The 24,652-nt window shown below is 38.3% G+C and overlaps 1 protein-coding gene across 11 annotated transcripts in view; it reads right to left on the bottom strand.

Moving 5' to 3' along the window:
- RNF38 (ring finger protein 38) overlaps positions 1 to 24,652 on the bottom strand; it is a 172,133-nt gene that overhangs the window by 33,533 nt on the left and 113,948 nt on the right. For all 11 annotated transcript variants that reach the window (XM_023545137.2, XM_010587835.3, XM_064291730.1 and 8 more), the window contains 2 exons: positions 16,460 to 16,653; positions 9,031 to 9,244 (listed from right to left, as the gene is read on the bottom strand). In XM_023545137.2, coding sequence (XP_023400905.1) covers positions 9,031 to 9,244; positions 16,460 to 16,566 — 321 coding nt within the window. In that variant the 5' untranslated portion in view covers positions 16,567 to 16,653. The remainder of the gene's footprint in view (positions 1 to 9,030; positions 9,245 to 16,459; positions 16,654 to 24,652) is intronic.

The raw sequence follows: 24,652 nt of genomic DNA, 5'->3' as shown, positions 1-24,652 counted from the left end.
AACCCTCTGGTTAGCAGCCAAAACCCACAACCACTGCACCACCAGGGCTCATAATGACTACACTTCATGGTAAAAATGTATCATAATTTATTCTACTAATGACAAGCAATCACTGCTCCCTGTTTTTTGCCACCTTGAGCTATGCTACAATAAACAACCTTTTATACATACCTTATACTACAGTAGAAACCCTGGTGGCGTAATGGTTAAAAGCTACAGGTGGTAACCAAAAGGTTGGCAGTTCGAATCTACCAGGCGCTCCTTAGCAACTCTATGGGGCAGTTTGATTCTGTCCTTTAGGGTCGCTATGAGTCAGAATCGACTCGATGGCGACGGGTTCGGTTTTTTTTGTTTTTATTATATTCCAGCGCTTTTATTTCTGAGGTATTTTTGGGAATGAGATTGCTGGATTTAAGAGTCATATCTACCGTACTTTAAGTTTAATTAGACAATTCCAAACGGCCTTACAAAATGGGTATTAACACCATCAGTGCATAAGGGTATCCTAATCCCTATATCCTTGCCCACAATAGAATAGGTTATCTGAATTTTTCTGGTAAGTACGGTGGGTATCACTATAACTCACTGTTACTTTAATTTGCATCTCCTTGACAACTGGAAAACCTTTTCAAGTATCTGTTGACAACCTCTTGTGGGAATTGCCTGTTCATATATTTCAGCCATTTTTCCATTGTATTGTCTTTCTCAATTTATGAGAGCATTTTGTATAATATCAACCTTTCCCTATCAGCACTCATTTGTTTTTCAGATCTATTTTTTTAGGTTATATCTTTCCCTAACAAAAGTTATATCTATGTGTGTGTGTTTTAATGTAGTCTAATACTTTTCTACTTGTCTTTTAAAGCTTCTGGATGTCCAGTCTTGGTTAAGGTAAGATCTCTACTCCCACAACGCTTTTAAATGTAGTCTTCTAGATTTCTTAGGTTTTTAAAAAATAAGTTTAGTAACAAGACACAAAATAAACATACAAAAACCAGCTGGATCCCACCACATAAACAAAAAGAACGTCAAAGAGGAAATCACCAAATCAATACCATTTACAGTAGCCCCCAAGAAGATAAAATACTTAGGAACAAATCTTACCAGAGATGTAAAAGACTTACACAAAGAAAACTACAAAACACTTCTGCAAGAAACCAAAAAAGACCTACATAAGTGGAAAAACACACCTTGCTCATGGATAGGAAGGCTTAACATTGTACAAATGTCTATGCTACCAAAAGTGATCTATATATTTAATGAAATTCTGATCCAAATTCCAACAACATTCTTTAATGAGATGGGAAAACAAATCACCAACTTCATACGGAAGGGAAAAAGGCCCTGGAAAAGTAAAGCATTACTGAAAAGAAGAACAAAGTGGGAGCCCTTACCCTACCTGATTTTAGACCCTATTATACCCCCACAGTAGTCAAAACAGCCTGGTACTGGTACAACAACAGATACATAGGCCAGTGGAACAGAATTGAGAATCCAGACATAAATCCATCCACCTATGAGCAGTTGATATTTGACAAAGACCCCAAAACAGTTAAATGGAGAAAAGACAGTCTTTTTAACAAATGGTGCTGGCATACTGGATATCCATCTGCAAAAAATTGAAACAAGACCCATACCTCACTCCATGCACAAAAGTGAGCTCAAAATGGATCAAAGACCTAAATATAAAAACTAAAACGATAAAAGATCAGGGAAGAAAAAACAGGGACAACGTTAGGAGCCCTGATACATGGCATAAACAGTATACAAAACATTACTAACAATGCAGAAGAAAAACTAGGTAACTGGGAGCTCCTAAAAATCAAACACCTATGCTCATTCAAAGACTTCACACCAAAAGAGTAAAAAGACTACCTACAGACTGGGAAAAAGTTTTTAGCTATGACATTTCCGATCAGCACCTGATCTCTAAAATCTACATGATACTGCAAAAGACAACCCAATTAAAAAATGGGCAAAAGATATGAATAGGCACTTCACTAAAGAAGACATTCAGGTAGCTAATAGCTACATGAGGAAATGCTCAAGATCATTAGTTATTAGAGAAATGCAAACCTACAATGAGATTCCATCTCACTCCAATGAGGCTGGCATTAATCCAAAAAACACAAAATAATAAATGTTGGAGAGGCTGTGGAGAGACTGGAACACTTATACACTGCTGGTAGGAATATAAAGTGGTACAATCACTTTGGAAATCGATTTGGTGCTTCTTTAAAAAGCTAGAAATAGAACTACCATGCGACCCAGTAATCCCACTCTCTGGAATATATCCTAGAGAAATAAGAGCCTTTACACCCATGTTCACTGCAGCACTGTTTACAATAGCAAAAAGATGGAAGCAACCAAGGTGCACATCAAAGGATGAACGGATAAATTAATTATGGTATATTCACACAATGGGATACTACACATCGGTAAAGAACAGTGATGAATCTGTGAAACATTTCATAACATGGAGGAATCTGGAAGGCATTATGCTGAGTGAAATTCAGTGCAAAAGGACAAATATTGTCTAAGACCACTATTGTAAGAACTCAAGAAATAGTTTAAACAGAGAAGAAAATATTCTTCAATGGTTATGAGAAGGGGGAGGGAGGGTGAGAGAGGGGTATTCACTAATTAGATAGTAGGTAAGAACTACTTTAGGTGATGGAAAAAACAACACGATACAGGCAAGGTCAACACAACTGGACTAAACCAAAAGCAAAGAAGTTTTCTGAATAAACTGAATGCTTTGAAGGCCAGCGTAGCAGAGGCGGGGGTTTGGGGACCAGAGTTTCAGGGGACATCTAAGTCGATTGGTATAATAAAATCTATTAAGAGAACATTCTGCATCCCACTTTGCAGAGAGGCATCTGGGGTCTTAAATGCTAGCAAGCGACCATCTAAGTAAGATGCATCAACTGGTCTCAACCCACCTGGATCAAAGGAGAATGAAGAACACCAAGGACACAAGGTAATTACAAGTCCAAGAGACAGAAAGGGCCACATAAACCAGAGACTACATCAGCCTGCGACCAGAAGAGATATATGCTGCCCAGCTACAACCGATGACTGTCCTGACAGGGAACACAACAGAGAACCCCTGAGGGAGCAGGAGAACAGTGGGATGCAGACCCCAAATTCTCGTAAAAAGACCAGGCTTAATGGTCTGACTAAGACTAGAAGGATCCCAGCAGTCATGGCCCCCAGAACTTCTGTTGGCCCAGGAGAGGAACCATTCCCAAACCCAACTCTTCAGACATGGATTGGACTGGACAGTGGGTTGGAGAAGAATGCTGGTGAGGAGTGAGCTTCTTGGATCAGGTGGACACTTGAGACTATGTTGGCATCTCCTCCCTGGAGGGGAGATGAGAGGGTAGAGGGTGTTAGAAGCTGGCGTAATGGACATGGAAACAGAGAGTCGAGGGAGAGAACGGGCTGTCTCATTAGGGGGAGAGCAACTGGGAGTATGCAGCAAGGTGTACATAAGTTTTTATGTGAGAGACTGACTTGTTTTGTAAACTTTCACTTAAAGCACAATAAAAAAAAAAAAAGGTCTATTCTACCAAAAGCCATCTATAGATACAATGCAGTTCTGATCCAAATTTCAAAGACATTTTTTAATGAGATGGAGAAACAAATCACCTACTTCATATGGAAGAGAAAGAGGCCTGGGATAAGTAAAGCATTACTGAAAAAGAACAACTAAGTGGGAGGCCTTACTCTACCTGATTTTAGAACCTATTATACTGCCACAGTATCAAAACAGCCTGGTATTGGTACAACAACAGATACACAGATCAATGGAACAGAATTGAGAATCCACACATAAATCCATCTGCATATGAGCAGCTGGTATTTGACAACAGCCTAAAGTCAGTTTAATGGGGAAAAGACAGTCTCTCTTTAACAAATGGCGCTGGCATAACTGAATATCCATCTGCAAAAAAATGAAATACCCATCCCTCATACCATACACAAAACCTAACTCAAAATGGATCAAAGGCCTAAATATAAAATCTAAAATGATGAAGATCATGGAAGAAAAAATAGGGACAACACTAGGAGCCCTAATACATGGCATAAACAGTATACAAAACATTACTAACAATGCACAAACACCGGAAGAGAAGCTAGACAACTGGGAGCTCCTAAAAGTCAATCACCTATGCTCAACCAAAAGAGCAAAAAGATTACCTACGGACTGGAAAGAAGTTTTTAGCTATGACACTTCTGATCAGCGTCTGATCTCTAAAATCTACATGATACTGCAAAAACTCAACATCAAAAAAAGACAAATAACCTAATTAAAAAATGGACAAAGGATATGAATAGATACTTTATTAAAGGTGACATTCAGGTAGCTAACAGATACCTGAAGAAATGCTCAGGATCATTAGCCATCAGAGAAATGCAAGTCAAAACTACAATAAGATTCCATCTCATTCCAACAAGGCTGGCATTAATCCAAAAAACACATGACGTAACAGCTTATCAACAACTGAAGATAACTGGTACTTGATATGCTCTTAAGGAAAATTTGCCACATTTAAAATTGGAAAGCCACTGGAATTTAGAAAAGAATTATAACTACACAGCTTTTTAGATTTTTGGTATATATGCTAAGAATCGTGTACAAAAATTGTTCATGTCTCTGTACTGATTCTCAAAGCAACCAATAAAATATCAATTATAAAAAAAAAATTCAACTGGGTTTTCTTCAAATATATCATTACAAAAAAAAAAAAGATACAACTATGTCCTCTTGAAAATGTTTTATATCCATTACTACATTACCTTATTTCATTTGCTAAAACTTGTAAGACAGTATTAAATAAAAATGGGTAGAGCAAGCCTCTCTCTAGTTGCTGATTTCTGACTCATCAGTTACGGTATTTGTGGTTAGTTTTATTCATTATATTTAAGTATTTTCCTTCTCATCTTAAATTTATAGTTTTTATGAAATTTGAACAACTGTCTTTCAACATCTATTGATATATGGTTTTTCTTCTTTCATTTGCTGATGTAATAGGAATGTTTTCATATTACATCCCCCTCTCTTCTTTGGAATAAATCTTATTTGGTCATACATAGGGTATTATTTTTTCAAAAACTTTGTTTTCTAAGTGTTTATTCACACATATAATTGTACATATCTGAGAGATTTCTTTCCTACAGTGTTTTTGAGGATTACTACCTTTATTAGCTTTTGGCATTAAAATTATACTGGCTTCGTAAAATGAAAGCAGAGATGGGGTAAGATAGATGCCAAGACACACGGAGATCTCCAAGGCACCAGGGAAGGTGAAGAGACAAGGACCTTTCCCCAGCGCCGAAAGAGAGAGAAAAAAAGCCTTTTCCTGGACCTGGTGCTCTGAATTTGGACTTCAGGCTCCTGTATTATGAGAAATAAATTTGTTTGTTAAAGCCACCATTTGTGGTATCTTTGTTTAAAAAAAAAAAAAAAAAAAAAAATTTTTTTTTTTTTTTTTGTTACAGCAGCACTAGGTAACTGACTGTCCCATTTTACAACTGAAGAAAATTCTTTGAATGTCTTCCCCATATGTGTGCATGTGTTTTTTATCATTCCTAATCTTAGTGATAATTGCTTTTTTCCCCTTATCAAGCTCACAAGAGGTGTGTCACTTTTACTGATTTTTCAAACAGGACTGGATGTTCTTTGTGCTCTTTTTTTAAAAACTAGATTTCCTTATGATTAATTTTAATTGCTTTTCCTGGTAATTTACTTATTTTAATTTCTTTTAGCTTACTCAGCTATTTGTTCATTTATTTTCAACTTTAAAAATAAACAATAAATGTTACACATTTTTCTCAGAGAACAGCATTAGGTATGTTCCATAGATTTTAATAAGATTTCTTCTTTTAATTATAATCTTGCCTCAGAAATTTCAAACATTTAAGCATTACTTTTTTTTTTTTAATTTTTCACTTATGATTTATAATTTTATCAGGTTATAACCACAAAGAATGTGGCCTGGAAAGACCTCTCTTTTAGAATTTATTATTATGTGATCAATTTTTTAAATGTTTCATGAGCATAAAGGAAGAAAATGTCTGACAGAACAATGGCATCTGGCCAAGGTCATTATATCTCCCAACTGTCACTATATCTTATTCCTTGTTTTCTATCACCCAGTGCAGTAAATGAAAAATGGGATGCTAGTTTGATTCTCTTCTGTTTGTAATTTTTTCTGTCTATGAACTTTCAAGATTTTTTTCTTCATCCTTAAATTCAGGAACTTTATAAAGATACATCTAGATTTGTGTCTTTTTGGCCTTAGGACCCCCACAGAAAACCATACAATTTTGGTCTTTACCCTCAGCCGTGCCCTGAGCTAGTTCATCAGTTCTTGGCAGGAGCAAAGAGAAATGAAGCCTTGTACTTGTCTTCTCTTGGAGGCCTATGGAAAACCTGTAAGCAGAGATATGCCCGCAAGAATTGTCTACTGAATTATTCCAGAAGAAACTGGAAGGGAGAGGGAAACAGGGATACGTATTCAAACCATAACCTGTCTAGTACTTCCTAGTAATCGAAAATCAGCAATTTCCAACCAACTCTTACATGAAGTCATTCTGAGCTGTTACAACCTTGATCAACTTTGTCTAAGGAAGATATGTAGAATTCGAATTCCGATCTTTATGAAGAAGGAAGTCAACTAAAATAGTTTCATTTTATGAAACAGGACCCATACCTCTCACCACATAAAAAACTAACTCAAAATGGATCAAAGACCTAAATATAAAGCCAAAAACTATGAAGTCCATAGAAGAAAAACAGGATAACACTAGAGGCTCTAATACACATAATTAACAGGATACAAACCACAACCAACAACACGCAAGCTTTAGAGGACAAGCTGGATAACTGGGATCTTCTAAAAATTAAACACTTATGCTCATCAAAAGACTTCACCAAAAGAGTAAAAAGAGAACCTACAGACTGAGAAAAAATTTTTGGCTGTTACAAATCAGACAAAGGTTAATCTCTAAAATCTACAAGAAAATCCAACACCTCTACAACAAAAAGACAAACAATCCAATTAAAAAATGGGCAAAGGAAATGAACATACATACACATCACTGAAGAAGACATTCAAGCAGCCAACAGACACATAAGGAAATGCTCACCATCTCTGGCCATTAAGAGAAATGCAAATCAAAACCACAGTAAAATACCATCCCACCCCAGCATGACTGGCACCAATCAATACAACAAAAAATAACAAATGTTGGAGAGACTGCAGGGAGACTGGAACTCTTTATGCACTGCTGGTGGGAATGCAAAATGATACAACCATTTTGGAAAATGATAAGGCGCTTCCTTAGAAAGCTAGAAATAGAAGTACCATATGATCCAGCAATCCCACTCCCAGAAATATATTCTAGAGAAATGAGTTGTCACATGAATGGACATATGCACACCTATGTTCACTGCAGCATTGTTCACAATAGCAAAAGGATGGAAACAACCTAGATGCCTATCAACAGATGAATGGATAAACAAACTGTGGTACATACACACTATGGATTTTAACAACGACACAGAACAACGATGAATCTGTGAAGGATCCCATAACATGGATGAATCTGGAGGACATTATTCTGAATGAAATAAGTCAATCACAAAAGGACAAATATTATATGAGACCAGTACTGTAAAAACTCTTGAAAAGATTTACATACAAAAAAGAAACAACCTTTGATGGTTACGAGGGAACGGAGGGATAAGGATGGGAAAACACTTAATAGACAATAGATAAGTAAAAATTCTGGTGAAGGGTAAGACAGTATACAAAGTACTGGGAATGCCAGCACAACCTGTACAAGGCAAGGTCATGGTAGCACCACAGACACATCCGAACTCCCTGAGGGACCAAACTGCTGCGCTAAGGGGACCATGGTCTCAGGGAACATCTAGCTCAACTGGCATAACATAGTTTATAAAGAATATGATTTACATTGTACTGTGGTGGGTAGCACCTGGAGTCTTAAAAGCCTGTGAGCGGCCACGTAGGTTACTCCACTGGTCTCACCCCTTCCGGATCAAGTAGAATGAAGAAAACTAAAGATACAAGGGAAAGATTAGTCCCAAGGACTAATGGACCACATCTACCATGGCCTCTACCAGACTAAGTCTAGTAGAACAAGATGGTGCCCAGCTACCACCACTGACTGCTCTGACAGGGATCACAATAGAGGGTCCTGGACAGAGCTGGAGAAAAATGTACAACAAAATTCTAACTCAAAAAGAAAGACCAGACTTGCTGGCCTGACAAAGATTTGAGAAACTCTGAGAGTATGGCCCCTGGACACCCTTTCAGCTCAGTAATGAGGTCACGCCTGAGGTTCACCATTCAGCCAAAGACTGAACAGGCCCATGGAACAAAATAAGACTAAAGGGGCGCACCAGCCCTGGGGCAGGGACTGGAAGGCAGGTGGGAACCGGAAAGCTGGTAATAGGGAGCCCAAGGTTGAGAAGGGAGAGTGTTGACATGTCGAGGGGTGGTTAACCAATGTCACAGAACAATGTATGTACTGATGAGAAACTAGTTTGTCCTGTAAACCTTCATCTAAAGTACAATAAAAATAAATAAATAAAAATAAAATAGCTTCATGTTAGGTAAAACTGCTTCCTTCTGGGTAAAATTAAAAGAAATTTGCAACAATCCAATTAAGTATTATTTAGCCAGAAAGAAAAATGAAGGGACTAAGGAAAGTGAGAAGGAGTGGGGAGTCATTGCTTGAGTTTCTGTTTGGAATGATGAAGGACTTTTAGAAATGGGTGGTGGTAATGGTTGTACAACATGCTGAAATAATGTCACTGAATTGTACAGTTAAAAATGGTTACAATAGCAAAAATTTTATTATATATATTTTACTACCAAGAAATTTTAAAAAAGAAAAGAAAGTAGTTAAGAAATCTGCAACAAAACCCCCAAACAGTTTCAATAAACTACAACCAACTTTTAGCACTGGTGTTTCCAGGACATTCTGTTACTTTACCTGATCGTGTATGTCAACCATTACTGCATTCTGCTGTGGTGGATGAGCAGCGGGATGTAACAGACGAGGGGATACATTCGGAGGGTGGAAGGCTCGAGGTTCCTCTATTGCTTGCTGCTGTGCATATGGGAGATGGTGATAGTTTTCATCTTGGCTAACGGAATTATGTCGAGACAGACGATCCCTTCTTCCTCTCTGGCGCCTGACAGGAGGACTGCAATATAGTAGATGTCAAAGAGAAGGTCGATAGAATATTTACTGTTGTGATCATCAGGATTCTGTATTGTCTCTCTCTTTGCTAACCATATATCCTAATGTCAGCTTGAGTAGTAAATGACTACTGTGGTCCCCATCAGTTTTAAAAACTTAAAAATTTAAACACAGGGTATATGTTTAAAAAACAAAACAAAACAAACAAACTGGTATTCAGCTCTGAAAGTATTTACAAATCAATAGCCAGTCACTGTCTTTTTGGGGGTGGGGGGTGGGAAGGAGTTGAATCGTATTAAATTGCCATTTAGTACGTAAAAAAAGGTCAAACATCAGCAATTTCATATGGTTCAACCTAATACTTTGCTCCCCTTATTTTATTACTACTACAATGAAAGCTTTTTATCTGCATTTATTGTCAGTATTCATCATACACCTAATGGGCCCCTTGCATTTGTCCTTCTGGCTAAAACATAAAGATGTGGTACCTGTGTGTCCAAAATGACAATGGAAAATGAGAATAGAAAATACATGAAGTAACTGGAGAACATATACCAAATAACTTGTTGACAACTACAAATATAGGAAATGAGTAAATGCTGAGAATGGAAATGACTGAGAGATGGTGTCAACATAAATGTTCTAAGAATAGAGAATTTTCCATTAGGATTTGGTTACTAAAGCAAACCATTTTTACTCCCCATGTACTAACCATCTTTTTACTTTAGCAAAATTTGTAGAAAATTGCTATTGTGACTGCGCATTATCTTCTACTTCTCTACACTTCCACCTCAATTGCTTTTTTCACCAGCTCAGCACGAACGCAATTCTAAAAATTAAGAACCAAACGCCAAACAAACCCACTGTCATTGAGCTGATTCTGACTCATAGCGACCCTATAGTACAAAGGAGAACTGCGCCATAGCTGTAATTTTTATGGAAGCAGACTGCCATATCTTTCTCCCGTGGAGTGGCTGGTTGAGTTTGAACTGCCGACCTTTCGGTTAGCAGCCGAGTGCTTTAACCACTGCGCGCACCAGGACTCCTCTAAGAAGTAAAAGTCCCCCTTCAAACGTACTCTACATTAGGCAAAATGGTCCAAATACCTCCCTCCAGGCACAGCAGCACAAAACTACCTCAGCAACTTCTTTTTATTGAGATCAGGTCACCTCTCCCTAACCTTCCCACTCTGTATACCTCTAAACCTGTTTCTTCTCATTCCTAGAGCTCCAATTCATAAGAGGACACTCTTTTACAAGATTAACTTCTCAACAGTGCTCTCAATACTGTGGCCCCAGGTTCTTGCTCTATTAACTGCTTCCTAAACCTTTATTTTTAATGTTTTTTTCCTTTTCCCTTCAAAATCTACATACTGTATTTCACTGAATTTAAAACGCTGTCTAACTCGGATCTCACTTTTTTTTTTTTTTTTGGTTTTTAACTTTTCATTTTGAGATAATTTTAGTAAAAGAGTTTCTATATACCCCTCACCTAGCTTCCCCTCATTTTAATATCTTCCATAACCATAGAACAATTATCGAAATTAAGAAATAACCTTGATACATATTACTAACTAAACTACAGAATTTCTTTGGACTTTACCAATTTTTCCACCAATGTCCTCTCTTTGTATTTCAGGATACAACCCAGGATCCCACACTGCAGTTAGTTGTCATGCTTCCTTGTTGCTGTTCTTGTAGATAGGTGCCATCGAGTTGGTTCCGACTCATAGCGACCCTATACACAACAGAACGAAACACTGCCCAGTCCTGCGCCATCCTTAAAATCGTCGTTATGCTTGAGCTCATTGTTGCAGCCACTGTGTCAACCCACCTCGTTGAGCGTCTTCCTCTTTTCCGCTGACCCTGTACTCTGCCAAGCATGATGTCCTTCTCCAGAGACTGATCCCTCCTGACAACATGTCCAAAGTATGTAAGACGCAGTCTCGCCATCCTTGCTTCTAAGGAGCATTCTGGTTGTACTTCTTCTAAGACAGATTTGTTCGTTCTTTTGGCAGTCCATGGTATATTCAATATTCTTTGCCAACACCACAATTCAAAGGTGTCAACCCTTCTTCGGTCTTCCTTATTCATTGTCCAGCTTTCACATGCATATGATGTGATCGAAAATACCATGGCTTGGGTCAGGCACACCCTAGTCTTCAAGGTGACATCTTTGCTCTTCAACACATTGAAGAGGTCCTTTGCAGCAGATTAGCCCAATGCAATGCGTCTTTTGATTTCCTGACTGCTGTTTCCATGGCTGTTGATTGTGGATCCAAGTAAAATGAAAGCCTTGACAACTTCAATCTTTTCTCCGTTTATCATGATGTTGCTCATTGGTCCAGTTGTGAGGATTTTTGTTTTCTTTATGTTGAGGTGTAATCCATACCGAAGGCTGTGGTCTTTGATCTTCATTAGTTAAGTGCTTCAAGTCCTCTCCACTTTCAGCAAACAAGGTTGTATCATCTGCATAATGCAGGCTGTTAATGAGTCTTCCTCCAATCTTGACGCCCTGTTCTTCTTCATATACTCCAGCTTCTCGGATTATTTGTTCAGCATACAGATTAAATAGGTATGGTGAAAGAATACAACCCTGACACACACCTTTCCTGACTTGAAACCAATCAGTATCCCCTTGTTCTGTCCAAACAACTGTCTCCTGATCTATGTAAAGGTTCCTCATGAGCACAATTAAGTGTTTTGGAATTCCCAGTCTTCGCAGCGTTATCCATAGTTTGTTATGATCCACACAGTCAAATGCCTTTGCATAATCAATAAAACAAAGGTAAACATCCTTCTGGTATTCTCTGCTTTCAGCAAGAATCCATCTGATTTCAGCAATGATATCCCTGGTTCCACGTCCTCTTCTGAAACCGGCCTTAATTTCTGGCAGCTCCCTGTTGATATACTACTGCAGCCATTTTTGAATGATCTTCAGCAGAATTTTGCTTGCGTGTGATATTAATGATATTGTTCTATAATTTCCACATTCGGTTGAATCACCTTTCTTGGGAATAGGCATAAATATGGATCTCTTCCAGTCAGTTGGCCAGGTAGCTGTCTTCCGTATTTCTTGGAGTGAGCACTTCCAGCACTGCATCTGTTTGTTGAAACATCTCAACTGATATTCCATCAATTCCTGGAACCTTGCTTTTCGCCAATGCCTTCAGAGCAGCTTGGACTTCTTCCTTCAGTACCATCGGTTCCTGATCATATGCCACCTCTTGAAATGGTTGAATATCGGCTAGTTCTTTTTGGTATAATGACTCTGTGTATTCCTTCCATCTTCTTTTGATGCTTCCTGCATCATTTAATATTTTCCCCATGGAATCCTTCACTATTGCAACTCGAGGCCTGAATTTTTTCTTCAGTTCTTTCAGCTTGAGAAACGCTGAGTGTGTTCTTCCCTTTTGGTTTTGTATCTCCAGCTCTTTGCACGTGTCGTCATAATACTTTACTTTGTCTTCTCGAGAGGCCCTTTGAAATCTTCTGTTCAGTTCTTTTACTTCATCAATTCTTCCTTTTACTTTAGCTGCTCGACATTCAAGAGCAAGTTTCAGAGTCTCCTCTGACATTCACCTTGGTCTTTTCTTCCCTTCCTGTCTTTTCAGTGACCTCTTGCTTTCTCCATGGATGATGTCCTTGATGTCATTACACAAATCATCTGGTCTTCAGTCACTAGTGTTCAACGCATCAAATCTATTCTTCAGATGGTCTCTAAGTTCAGGTGGGATATGCCCAAGGTCATATTTTGGCTCTCATGGACTTGCACTGATTTACTTCAGTTTCAGCTTGAACTTGCATATGAGCAATTGACGGTCTGTTCCACAGTCGGCCCCTGGCCTTGTTCTGACTGATGATATTGAGCTTTTCCAACTTCTCTTTCCACAGATGTAGTCAATTTGTTTTCTGTGTGTTCCATCTGGCGAGGTCCATGTGTACAGTCACTGTTTATGCTGGTGAAAGGAGGTATTTGCAATGAAGAAGTTGTTGGTCTTGCAAAATTCTATCATTCAATCTCTGGCATTGTTTCTATCACCGAGGCCATATTTTCCAACTACTGATCCTTCTTCTTTGTTTCCAACTTTCGCATTCCAATCGCCAGGAATTATCAATGCATCTTGATTGCATGTTTGATCAATTTCAGACTGCAGCAGCTGATAAAAATCTTGTTTCTTCATCTTTGGCCCTAGTGGTTGGTGCGTAAATTTGAGTAATAGTTGTATTAACTGGTCCTCCTTGAAGGTGTATGGATATTATCCTATCACTGGCAGTGTTGTCCTTCAGGATAGATCTTGAAACGTTCTTTTGACGATGAATGCAACACCACTCCTCTTCGAGCTGTCATTCCCAGCAGAGTAGACTATATGATTGTCTGATTCAAAACGGCCAATACTGGTCCATTTCAGCTCACTAATGCCTAGGGTATCAACGTTTATGTGTTCCATTTCATTTTTGACGATTTCCAATTTTCCTAGATTCATACTTTGTACATTCCAGGTTCCGATTATTAATGGATGTTTGCAACTGTTTCTTCTTATTTTGAGTCATGCCACATCAGGAAATGAAGGTCCCCAAAGCTATACTCCCCATCCACGTCATTAAGGTCAACTCTACTTTGAGGAGGCAGCTCTTCTACAGTCATCTTTTGAGTGCCTTCCAACCTGGGGGGCTCATCTTCCAGCACCATATCAGACAATGTTCCGCTGCTATTCATAAGGTTTTCACTCGCTAATGCTTTTCAGCAGTAGACTGCTGGGTCCTTCTTCCTAGTCTGTCTTAGTCTGGAAGCTCAGCTGAAACCTGTCCTCCATGGGTGACCCTGCTGGTATCTGAATACCAGTGGCATAGCTTCCTGCATCGCAGCAACACACAAGCCCTCACAGTACGACAAACTGACAGACACGTGGGGGCATGTTTCCTTAATCTTCTCCAATCTGTGACAGTTCCTGAGTCTTGTCATTCATAACATGGACACCTCTGAAGACACTAGTTATTCATTCTGCCGAATGTTCCTCAACCTGGATTTTTCTGGTGTTTTCTCATGATCTGACTCAGGTCATGCATTATTAGAAAAGGATACCACAAAGGTGATGTGCCATTCTCAGTGCAATATTATCAAAGGGCACATACCATTGATACGCATCACTGGTGATATTATCACTGATCACTTGGTTAAGGGGCCATCTGCCAGGTCCCTCCACTACAAAGCCACCATTCTTCCCTTTGTGATTACCAAATATTTGGGGGGAGAGACTTTGAAACCATGCAAACATCCTCTTTCTGTTTAAAGTTTCACCCATTAATTTTAGCATCCATGGGTAGATCTGCAGCAAGCACTACTGTGATGTTCTAATAGTGATTTTCTATTTCTCTCATTTCTCCCAAATTTATTAACTGAAATGCTTCTGTAAAGATGATCAACTATCACTTTCTCTTCCCTCACCCCCATTTATTTAATCATTTATTTATAATCGTTAAGAATGAGAATATTTATTTTATCCTTTGGGTTATAATCCATACTAGCATTTTATTTTGTTGTTAGAATTATTCCAGCTTTGGCTCCTTATGTTTGGTTTCTCTGTCATTTCAATACGTCCTCATCCTTTTGAGCATTTCTTTAATACCTGGCACCATATGCTCCAGCCTCATCTTGTTAAATTCCCTGCTCCAGCTCAGGAATTAAGCAGTTCTCCAAAAAGCCCTGGTTGCTTTTATTGCAGAATGATATTTAGAAACAAAGATGTGGGTGCTAAGAGTGCTCACTGCTAGTAGGGTGTCACTGCTTCTAGGCTCTCTAAACAAAAAACCAAAATCCATTGCCACTGAGTTGGTTTCAACTCACAGCGACCCTATAAGTCAGAATTGACTCAACGACAGTGGGCTTGTTTTTTTTCTGGATGGTTGTACTCTTAAAATAATATATTTTTTTTATTTTTGTTTGTGTTATTTTCATTTAAATGTATTCTTTGATTTTTTAATTGTTTTTAACATGTTTCAGTGATACATAAAATACAACCATAGATATTAAAATCATAATGAACAAGGGAATGGTAACAAATCCTGGAACAGGGTTTACCGTTTAGCAAGGAGGAGGGAAAATGGCGATCAGACAGGAGCACCGGGGGACTGTTTAGGTAGTAACAATGTTCTGTCTTTACCTAGGTGTTGGGTACACATTTGCTCTGTTATTATTTTAACCGTACATTTTGTTTTAAATGTTCCTCTGAACATATGACATGTTTTACTACAAAGCAACAGAAAGGCTACGGCAGGCACTTAGGCTGTAACCTTGAACCAAACAACCGTATTTCCTTATGCTTATTGTATTTAACAGCTATAAAATATTTTACTCGGCAGATATACATTATTTTACTTAAATATTTCCATATAACTGAGGAATTAAGGTACAGGGTAATATAAAACTCTCAGTGTCTCAACAGAATATAGTTCAGAAACAGGTTTATCTGCCTCATCTGGAACAAAGAATGGTGGTTTTATGATTCCTTCCTAACTCTAAAATGAAAAGATTGTAAATATCCCTTAGACTACCAACATCTCAGAGATGCAAACAGTTGTCTCATCCCAAGGATGCACTCCTTCCCGTGAATAAGGAATGTACAACTTCAGGCAATGATGAAAGTCAAGAAGCTCACGAAGAAATGTATTCCTTTAGGGAAGAAAGGCAAGGGCCAAGTCCCAAGGAAGAGAGGGCTAAAGGCTGAACTAAACCTCAGTCATTTTTTTCACACTTCAGGCTCCACAGTTTTGCAGGAAACCTAAGCAAGCTCTCAAATGCCTTAGAGGATACGGAAGGAATAAGAACGGAGTAGAGAAAAGGTAGCTCATTTTTAGGATCTCATATTTCCTTAAAGTTGTGAACTGCAGGATGCTTTTTCCAGTAATCAGGATTGCAGACTAGCTCACAAAAAGTCTTAAACCACAATGTAGTTGAATTTCTATATAATGGCATGGATTGACTTTGGGTAAATCATTTTAGCCTCCTTCAATTTCTTTACCTGCCAATTACAAGCTAAATTAACCTTTATGATCTAGTGTGAGAGCCTAAACAACTTGTAATGTTACTTTTTTTGTGTGATTGTACACGTACATGTACTGAGTGGGTATGAAACACCTATAAAAAATGTATTCTGATGCTAAAAAAAAAAACTCGCAAGCCTACCAATGGAAGGAAATTTTGGTAGTAATCAACTAACCTTCTTCTGTTGCGTGCAGGTGTGTTGCATCGTTCCCCTGAGAAGTGATGTTGGCTTGGTCGAACTGAAGGGGGCTGCCTATTTGATGTCATCTCCCATGGTCGCATTGGTGGTGAGGGAGCTGGTGATGCTGATGTATAATCAAAGACTGAATGAGAGAGGCGCTGTCTCTTGGGACTTGGACTATCTTCACTCTGCCAATGCAACGAAATCAATCAACTGAATAAGGATTTCACATTACTGCATAAGCACAGGTGTTTACATATTTACCCTAAAACATAAAGGAGAAAAAAATATGTATATGTGACCAACCCAAATTAAATATCTTAAAAAAAAAAAAATGCTGGAATGGGGGAGAGGATGCACAGTAAACAATATCAAATGCAACATGAAATCTATTTTTAAGAGATTATCACAAAATTCATCAGGTAACAAGATACAGGGTATATAAAAGTGCAATAAGCATTTATGTAGTACTTGACCTTTCAATCCACCTGAGAAATTTCACTATACTCTCCTATCAGTTAACTTACTCATTTAGAGGCAGCAATTCTCAGCTGACAGTCCAGTTGAGAAGGGAACACAATTTGAGAAGAAAGTAACTTGATTCTAAATCACACCCCCCTATACCTTACTACTTTCCCTACTACCTTACTTCTGTTGCTTAGGCCGTTAGTTATTTTCCGTAATGAGGGTTACCTGGATAAAATAAGATTTATATAAAACAGATAAAAGAGTATTCAACTGATCTAGATCATCATGTCTCAACTAGGATGTCACAAAACTTTGGGAGTCCTTTTAAGAAAGATGTGGCATTTCGGGTAGAACACAGGAATGGTAGCTAACTCAAAACCTGTACCTGTTATCTTGAGGCATACTCTCAAGTTTTCAAGGGTCATAACATTGCTTGCTAGCTATAAAACTGACACAGATTGCTTACTTGCATTATTAACTTTCCAGGATCGTCCACCCAACTCAATTTTCCAACTAAACCTCACCAAAATTACAATTACTTGAAAAACTGATTAAGGGCTAAGTATTTTCTAACAGAACCTCTCCTATCTCCAATCTACTACTCCAAGTTCTAATTACTTGGGTGTTACAGCACCTTTGGTTACAAAATAATTGGTACTTGCTGCTAGCACAAGAATCATCTTAAAATATTACCTAGAGCATATATGGAGTTACATACCACAACCTGAAATTTTAAGAGCTAAGCCTATAAAACAGAATTGATTATTTAAACTGACAGGAATGAAACAAATTGCTAAATGGCTGCATTTGATCATTCCAAAATGATTTAGCAGAGGTATTCTAAAGCCATCTCATTTTCCTTCTATATTTAAGAAATATTACAATTAAAGTTTGCCATTATAATAAAAATAGAAAATAGTTTTCAGAACCATATATAACAGAACCATGTTTCTATAACACTCCCAACTACCACACTAACCTTATTTTCTTCCTTGACTTAATAGTACTATATTATACTTGAAGATGGAAGGAATACACAGTCATCGTACCCCAAAGAACTGGTCAGTGTTCAACCACTTCAAGAGGTAGCATATGATCAGGAACCGATGGCACTGAAGAAAGAAGTCCAAGAAGCACTGAAGGCACTGGTGAAAAACAAGCCTCAAGGAATAGACGGAGTATCAACTGAGCTATTTCAACAAACAGATGCAGTGCTGGAAGTGCTCACTCACCTATGCGAAAAAATTGGGAAGACAGCTACCTGGCCAACTGACTGGAAGAGATTCATATTTATGCCTATTCCCAAGAAAGGTGATCCAACCGAATGCAGAAATTATCAAACAATATCATTAATATCAAATGCATGCAAAATGTTGCTGAAGATCATTCAAAAGTGGCTGGAGCAGTATATTGACAGGAACTGCCAGAAATTCAGGCCGGATTCAGAAGAGGACGTGGAACCAGGGATATCACTGCTGATGTCAGATGGATCCTGGATGAAAGCAAAGAATACCAGAAGGATGTTTACCTGTGTTTTATTGACTATGCGAAGGCACGTGACTGTGTGGATCATAAGAAATTACGGATAACGTTGCGAAGAAAGGGAATTTCAGCACACTTAACTGTGCTCATGAGGAACCAGTACATAGGTCAAGAGGCAGTCGTTCGGACAGAACGGGATAGTGAGTGGTTTGAAGTCAGGAAAGGTGTGCGTCAGGGTTGTATCCTTTCACCATACCTGTTCAATCTGTACGCTGAGCAAATAATCGGAGAAGCTGGACTACATGAAGAATGGGGCATCGGGGTTGGAGGATGAATCATTAACAACCTGTGTCATGCAGATGACGCAACCTTGCTTGCTGAAAGTGAAAAGGACTTGAAGCACTTACTGATGAAGATCAAAGACTACTTGCCTTCAGTACAGATTACACCTCAACATAAAAGAAAACAAAAATCCTCACAACTGGACCAATAAGCAACATCATGATAAATGGAGAAAATATCGAAGTTGTCAAAGATTTCATTTTACTTGGATCCACAATCAACACCCATGGTAACAGCAGTCAAGAAATCAGAAGATGCACTGCATCAGGCAAACAGGCTGCAAAAGATCTCTTTATGGTATTGAAAAGCAAAGATGTCACCTTGAAGAGTAAGGTGTGCCTGACCCAAGTCATGGTATTTTCAATCGCATCATATGCACGCGAAAGCTGGACAATGAATAAGGAAGACTGAGGAAGAACTGACAACTTTGAATTGCGGCGTTGGTGAAGAATATCGAATATACGATGGTACTGCCAAAAGAATGAACAAGTAAGTCTGTCCTAGGAGAAGTACAAGCAAAGTGCTCCTTAGAAGATGGCAAGACTATGTCTTACATACTTTGGACACATTGTCAGGAGGGATCGGTCCCTGGAGAAGGACATCATGCTTGGTAAAGTACAGAGTCAGCAGAAAAGAGAAGACCCTCAATGAGGTGGACTGGTGCAGTGGCTGCAACGATGGGCTCAAGCTTAACAACGATTGTGAGAATGGTGTAGGACCGGGCAGTGTTTCGTTCTGTGGTACACAGGGTCGCTATGAGTTCGATGCGATTCGACAGCACCTAACAACAACAACATAGTATACTTGGTTTTACCCCTTCAATTTAATGAGAAAATTAGTTCTTATGTTCTGATAATCCTAAAAACAGAAAATAAGCATAATTCAGATGGTTTGATTTAAAAAAGAGGAGGGAGCTGGGGAGGCAGAATGACCATACTCAACTGACATGTATGAATACTATACATAAGCACCAGAAATACGCTATCTCCACAGTTGGTAAAATAAATATGACTAATACTTTTTTTTTTATGTATAAAATACTAGTAACCAATCACGATCATTATCCTTCATGTGTATATCCTACACTCAAAGCCTAACATGAGCTAAGATGCGGAGTCAAACTCAATTCTAGAAGTTCACTGCCTAAAACAAAGAAGGAAAATGTAACAAATCGGCATGAAAAAGGTCAAATGACCTGAGAAAACACTTAGGCTATACACCTTTATATATTTTCAGTGATGTTCATTTGCGAGTGAACAATGTTCTTATTTTATAAGAAATGTACTGGTTTTAAGAGTGAAGATATGAAAAGGTGACTGAGGAAGTTCCACATCTCTTTTTCTTTGCTCTATAATAGATTCGCACTCGTGAAAAAGAAGAAACAAAGAATAGGAAGTGAAGGGAGGTGAGCTATTAACTGGTACTATCCTAACTTTTTTTTTTTTTTTAATCCTAACTAGTCATGCTTTTTTACTCAATCTAATAGGAAACCACAGTGGCTATTTCAAGACAGGGAATTATTAAAAATTAGTTAACTGTGTTCAACGTGGTTTCTGGCATTGGATATTAGTGGAAAACCAGGTGTCTAAGAGTTTAGTTAATTGTAAACGTATCAGTGTTGGTTTCTGGGTTTTAACACATGTACCACAGTTGTTTTTTTTTTTTTTTTTTTTTACCACAGTTAGGTAAGATGCTAACATTAGGGGAAACTGAGTAATGCGTACAGAGATTCTCTGTAGCATTAACTTTTTCTGTAAATCTAAGATTATTCCAAAATAAAAGTTTATTTTTAAAAAGTAGTTTAAAAAATAACCACGTACAGCATTTGTGCTTTAATGTAAGGAAGCAGCAGAGGACAGGGAATCTGGTAACTTTCTTTAATTAGTAAAGTAAGGTGGGGGTGGAGTTCATATTCCCAAATAAGATGTTCAGTCATATTTTACTTGAGTTACCTATTAATAGTTATACTCAATCTACATATTGAACTTTTTGACATTTATTTCATTAGACTATAATCTGTTAAGTTCAGCAAATAAAGCATAAAATGTAGTACGGCTTACTTAAAAGTTTTAGACTATCACAACTTTCACAACAATCCATATCTGGAATTCACAATTGTATGGACGGCAATCTAGGCTGATAAATTAGAAGTTTTAGAACAATGGGAGCCTGTATAATCATAGTCAAAATCCTTTGAACTCTCTCAATGTCCTCAAAAGACAAATGGAAAGCTAGAATGACTATGTACAAAGAACTGTCATCACGTATCTTTTTCTCCTTCCACAGCAGAGAAAGGTTAGCCATGTCTTCATTTTTCCTAATCCTGTAACTGTGTGCAAGTTCCACAATTAAGTTGAGTATCTATACAGGTCTGAAAAGCAAGGCAAATACAAAATTTCTGGAAGGTGTATGGTATTCTAAATGGTATGGCAATCTCAGTAAATTTTGTAAAAAGTCTTATAACATCTCTAATACAAATTATTTTATTACTCTGTGTACATTATAACTAACTGGCCTTGTTCAGAAATGGCATGTGTCAATTAATGTACTATGGAGCTAGCAGTCAACCCACTCAACTAGCAAGAAGGCTATAATGACCTTAATTTAGATATAAACAATTATGCTGTGATGGTCCTCCCAAACATAGTAGAGAAACAGAGTCTGTGCAGCTTTGAACTTAGGTTGGGGAAAAGATAGTATTTACAAACATTAAAAACACTTAAAACTCATATTCTCCTTCACAGTGGCAGACTTCCATTCTGCTACTATAATTCAATTGTTAACAAGGTGAAGTAAAAATATACAATTTCATATATAGTGGTTGTCAAGTTTGGAAATTTTGCTGTTATAGCCTATTTACAAACTACCTACAAAGTATACTTTATGGTCTTTCTCTCTACAATATAAATTCCTGCCATTTAAATAATAATAAAAAAAATACCAGGGACTAAATGGTATTTTCACTCTACTAGCAAAGAACTCAATGCCAACAAATTTGAAAGTAAGTTCATAAAAAACAAGAGATGCCTCACTGATGATTCCAATGAACTCCTGTTTATAAGACTGCATATATGAAGATACATTATAAATATAATTTTAAAAATATGTAACTGTTATCACTTTAAGGTATGGCTTCTACAAGGAGGCACTTTTGGAACTGCTGCTAACTAGAAAAGGACAAAACTAAAAACAAGGCAAAACTACACTGAAACCCAAATGATTAGAGCAGCTAATATTTAAAGACTGCTTTCTCTGGCTGGTTAGGTGCCTGACAGGCAATAACTTATTTAATCCTCACACCTGCACGAAAGATGAAAAAGTAAGTTTGAAAAACTGAGTCTTAAAGAGGTTAACATGGCCCAGGGTCACACAACTAGTAAAGTGCAGAGCCCAGGTTAGAACAGAAGCATCTGAGTCCTAAGCCTTAATCACTCAGCCACATGGCCTCCTCTGAGAATGGAAACCATTTTTCCCTCCACTTCTCCATCTGAGCTCAGTCCCCCAGGTTTTGGGATGGAGGAGGGAACTGTGCTGATTCAGACTGAAAGTTTATTGGACAGGTGTAAGTGTGGGGAAGGTACTGATGGTTCCATGGTAAAATTTTTGCCTTCCATGTGGGAAACTCGAGCTTGATTCGTGACCAATGCACCTCATGTGTTGCCACTACCTGTCTGTCAGCGATGGCTTATATGTTGCTATGAGCCTGAACAGGTCTCAGTGGAGCTCACAGACTAAGACAGACTAGGAAGATAAGGCTTGGCGATCTACCTCCAAAATCAGCCAATAAAAACCCTATGAATCACAATGGTTCGATCAGCAACTAACCATGGGATGGCGTAGGACCAAGCATCATTTCATTCGATTGTGCATGGGGTCACCACGAGTCGGGCTGACTCAACAGCAGCTAACAATAAAAACATAGTAAGGGAGCTGAAGATAGTGTGAGTGATCAAGTAAATGGCCATGGATACAAGCAGAGTGAAAAAAAAAAACCAAACCTGATGCTGTTGAGTCGATTCCAACTATTAAGGACTAGTAAGTGGTGAGGCACGGTAAAGAAACTGGAATTTTTGAAGAACTCAAGAATGCAAGTATGATAAAAGTGAAAGATATGAAGTTTCTATTTACATTTACTGTGGAAAAGGGTAAACTGATAGATGCTATACTTGAGGAGCTCATAATTTAGGCCATATTCAGAAACAGAATAAAACTTGGATTTAAGGCTATAGACATGGACAAGAAGTCAGAGGGCTTCTTGTCAAAAATGTATGATGACAGAGCAGCCAGCCACCTAATATACAACTATTGGTCTCTGCTCATCTGAAGCAAAAGAGAAAGAAGGAAACCAAAGACTCAGAGAAGAAACTACTCTACAGGACTGCCTATGCAAACCACAGCCTCATCTATTCTGGGATCAGAAGAACTACGTGGTGCCCAGCTACCACTACCGATTGTTTTGACCAGGGACACAATACCAAAAACCAATCCCATTGCCATGAAGTTGATTCCAACTCACAGCGACCCTACAGGACAGAGGAGAACTGCCCCACAGGGCTTCCAAGGAATGGCTGGTAGATTCAAACTACCGACCTTTTGGTTAGCAGCCATAGCTCTTAACCACTGCACCACCAAGACTCCAATAAATGGTCCCAAAGAGAATGGGAGAAAAGTGTAGAAAAAAACCCAAATTCTTAAAAATGACAAGACTGACTGGATTGATAGAGACTAGAGGAACCCCTGAGGCTATCGCCCTGAGATATTCTTTAAACGCTGAACTAAAACCACTCCTTGAGGTCACCTTTCAGCTAAATAACAGATTGGCTTATAAAATAAAGAATATCATCCATGAGTACAGCACTGTGCTCCTTAAAAAAACAAACAAACACATTTACATGAGACAAATGGATAACATTTACCCTAATGCAAAGATGAGAAGATGGGCGGGGGGCGGGGGGGGGGCACAAAGATTAATGTAAATGGAATAATTCTAACAGAAATGAGAATGTTGACACAATGTGGAAAATGTAACCAACATCACTGAAAAATATGTATATACATTGTTAAATGGGAACCTAATTTGCTATGTAAACTTTCACCAAAAACACAGTAAAATATCTAAAAAACTGTATAATTATAAACTTGGAAGGTCTTAGAAAATGTAAGCACGAGGCTCTTTTGTCGTAAGAAATATGAAAGAAGATCAGAAGGTAAAAATCAGATGCTGCTGCTCTAGGACCAGACTCTGAGAAACAAAACACTAGGCCATAACGGACTCTGTTAGGAACAGTCCCTAAGACTGAACCTACAGTAATAAAAATTTTTTAAATTATATTTTGAATTCTCAGGGGAAAAAGTTCTATCCCTCCTCTCCTTGTTGATTCTGTGCTACTGGGCTGACTTTTCAAAGTACCAGATGCTGACAACGACTTCCCAACTTCTATCTCCAGCCAGGAATCACCCTTGACCTCCAGGCTTACATGCTGAATTACCTGACCTCTCCAGTTGGATGTCTAACGAAAAAAACAGTTAAGTCGACTCTGACTCATGGCAAACCCATGTGTCAGAGTCAAAATGTGCTCCATAGGGTTTTCGATGGCTGATTTTTTGGAAGTAGGCCTTTCTTCTGAAGCACCTCTGTGTGGACTTGAACCTCCAACCTTTGGCTAGGAGCCAAAGGCACTGACTGTTTGTACCAGGGGCGGATTATCCAATAAACAAGATAAACACAGTGCTTTCCTTGCTTACCAGATCATCTGTAGTGAACAATTTCACGTTTTTTTCCACCACATCAAAGAATGTGCTTCTAGGTGTAGCTGGCAACTATCTCTCTCCTAAGCCTACAGCACGTTCTGACAGAATCAAAGCCACATTTCAAATTTACGATCCCTGACAAGG

This window comes from Loxodonta africana, chromosome 9 (assembly GCF_030014295.1).
Source record: "Loxodonta africana isolate mLoxAfr1 chromosome 9, mLoxAfr1.hap2, whole genome shotgun sequence".
In the NCBI taxonomy this organism is placed as follows: domain Eukaryota; kingdom Metazoa; phylum Chordata; class Mammalia; order Proboscidea; family Elephantidae; genus Loxodonta; species Loxodonta africana.
The sequence above is the reverse complement of the archived record's forward strand: the minus strand, read 5'-3'. Positions and strand labels throughout refer to the sequence as shown.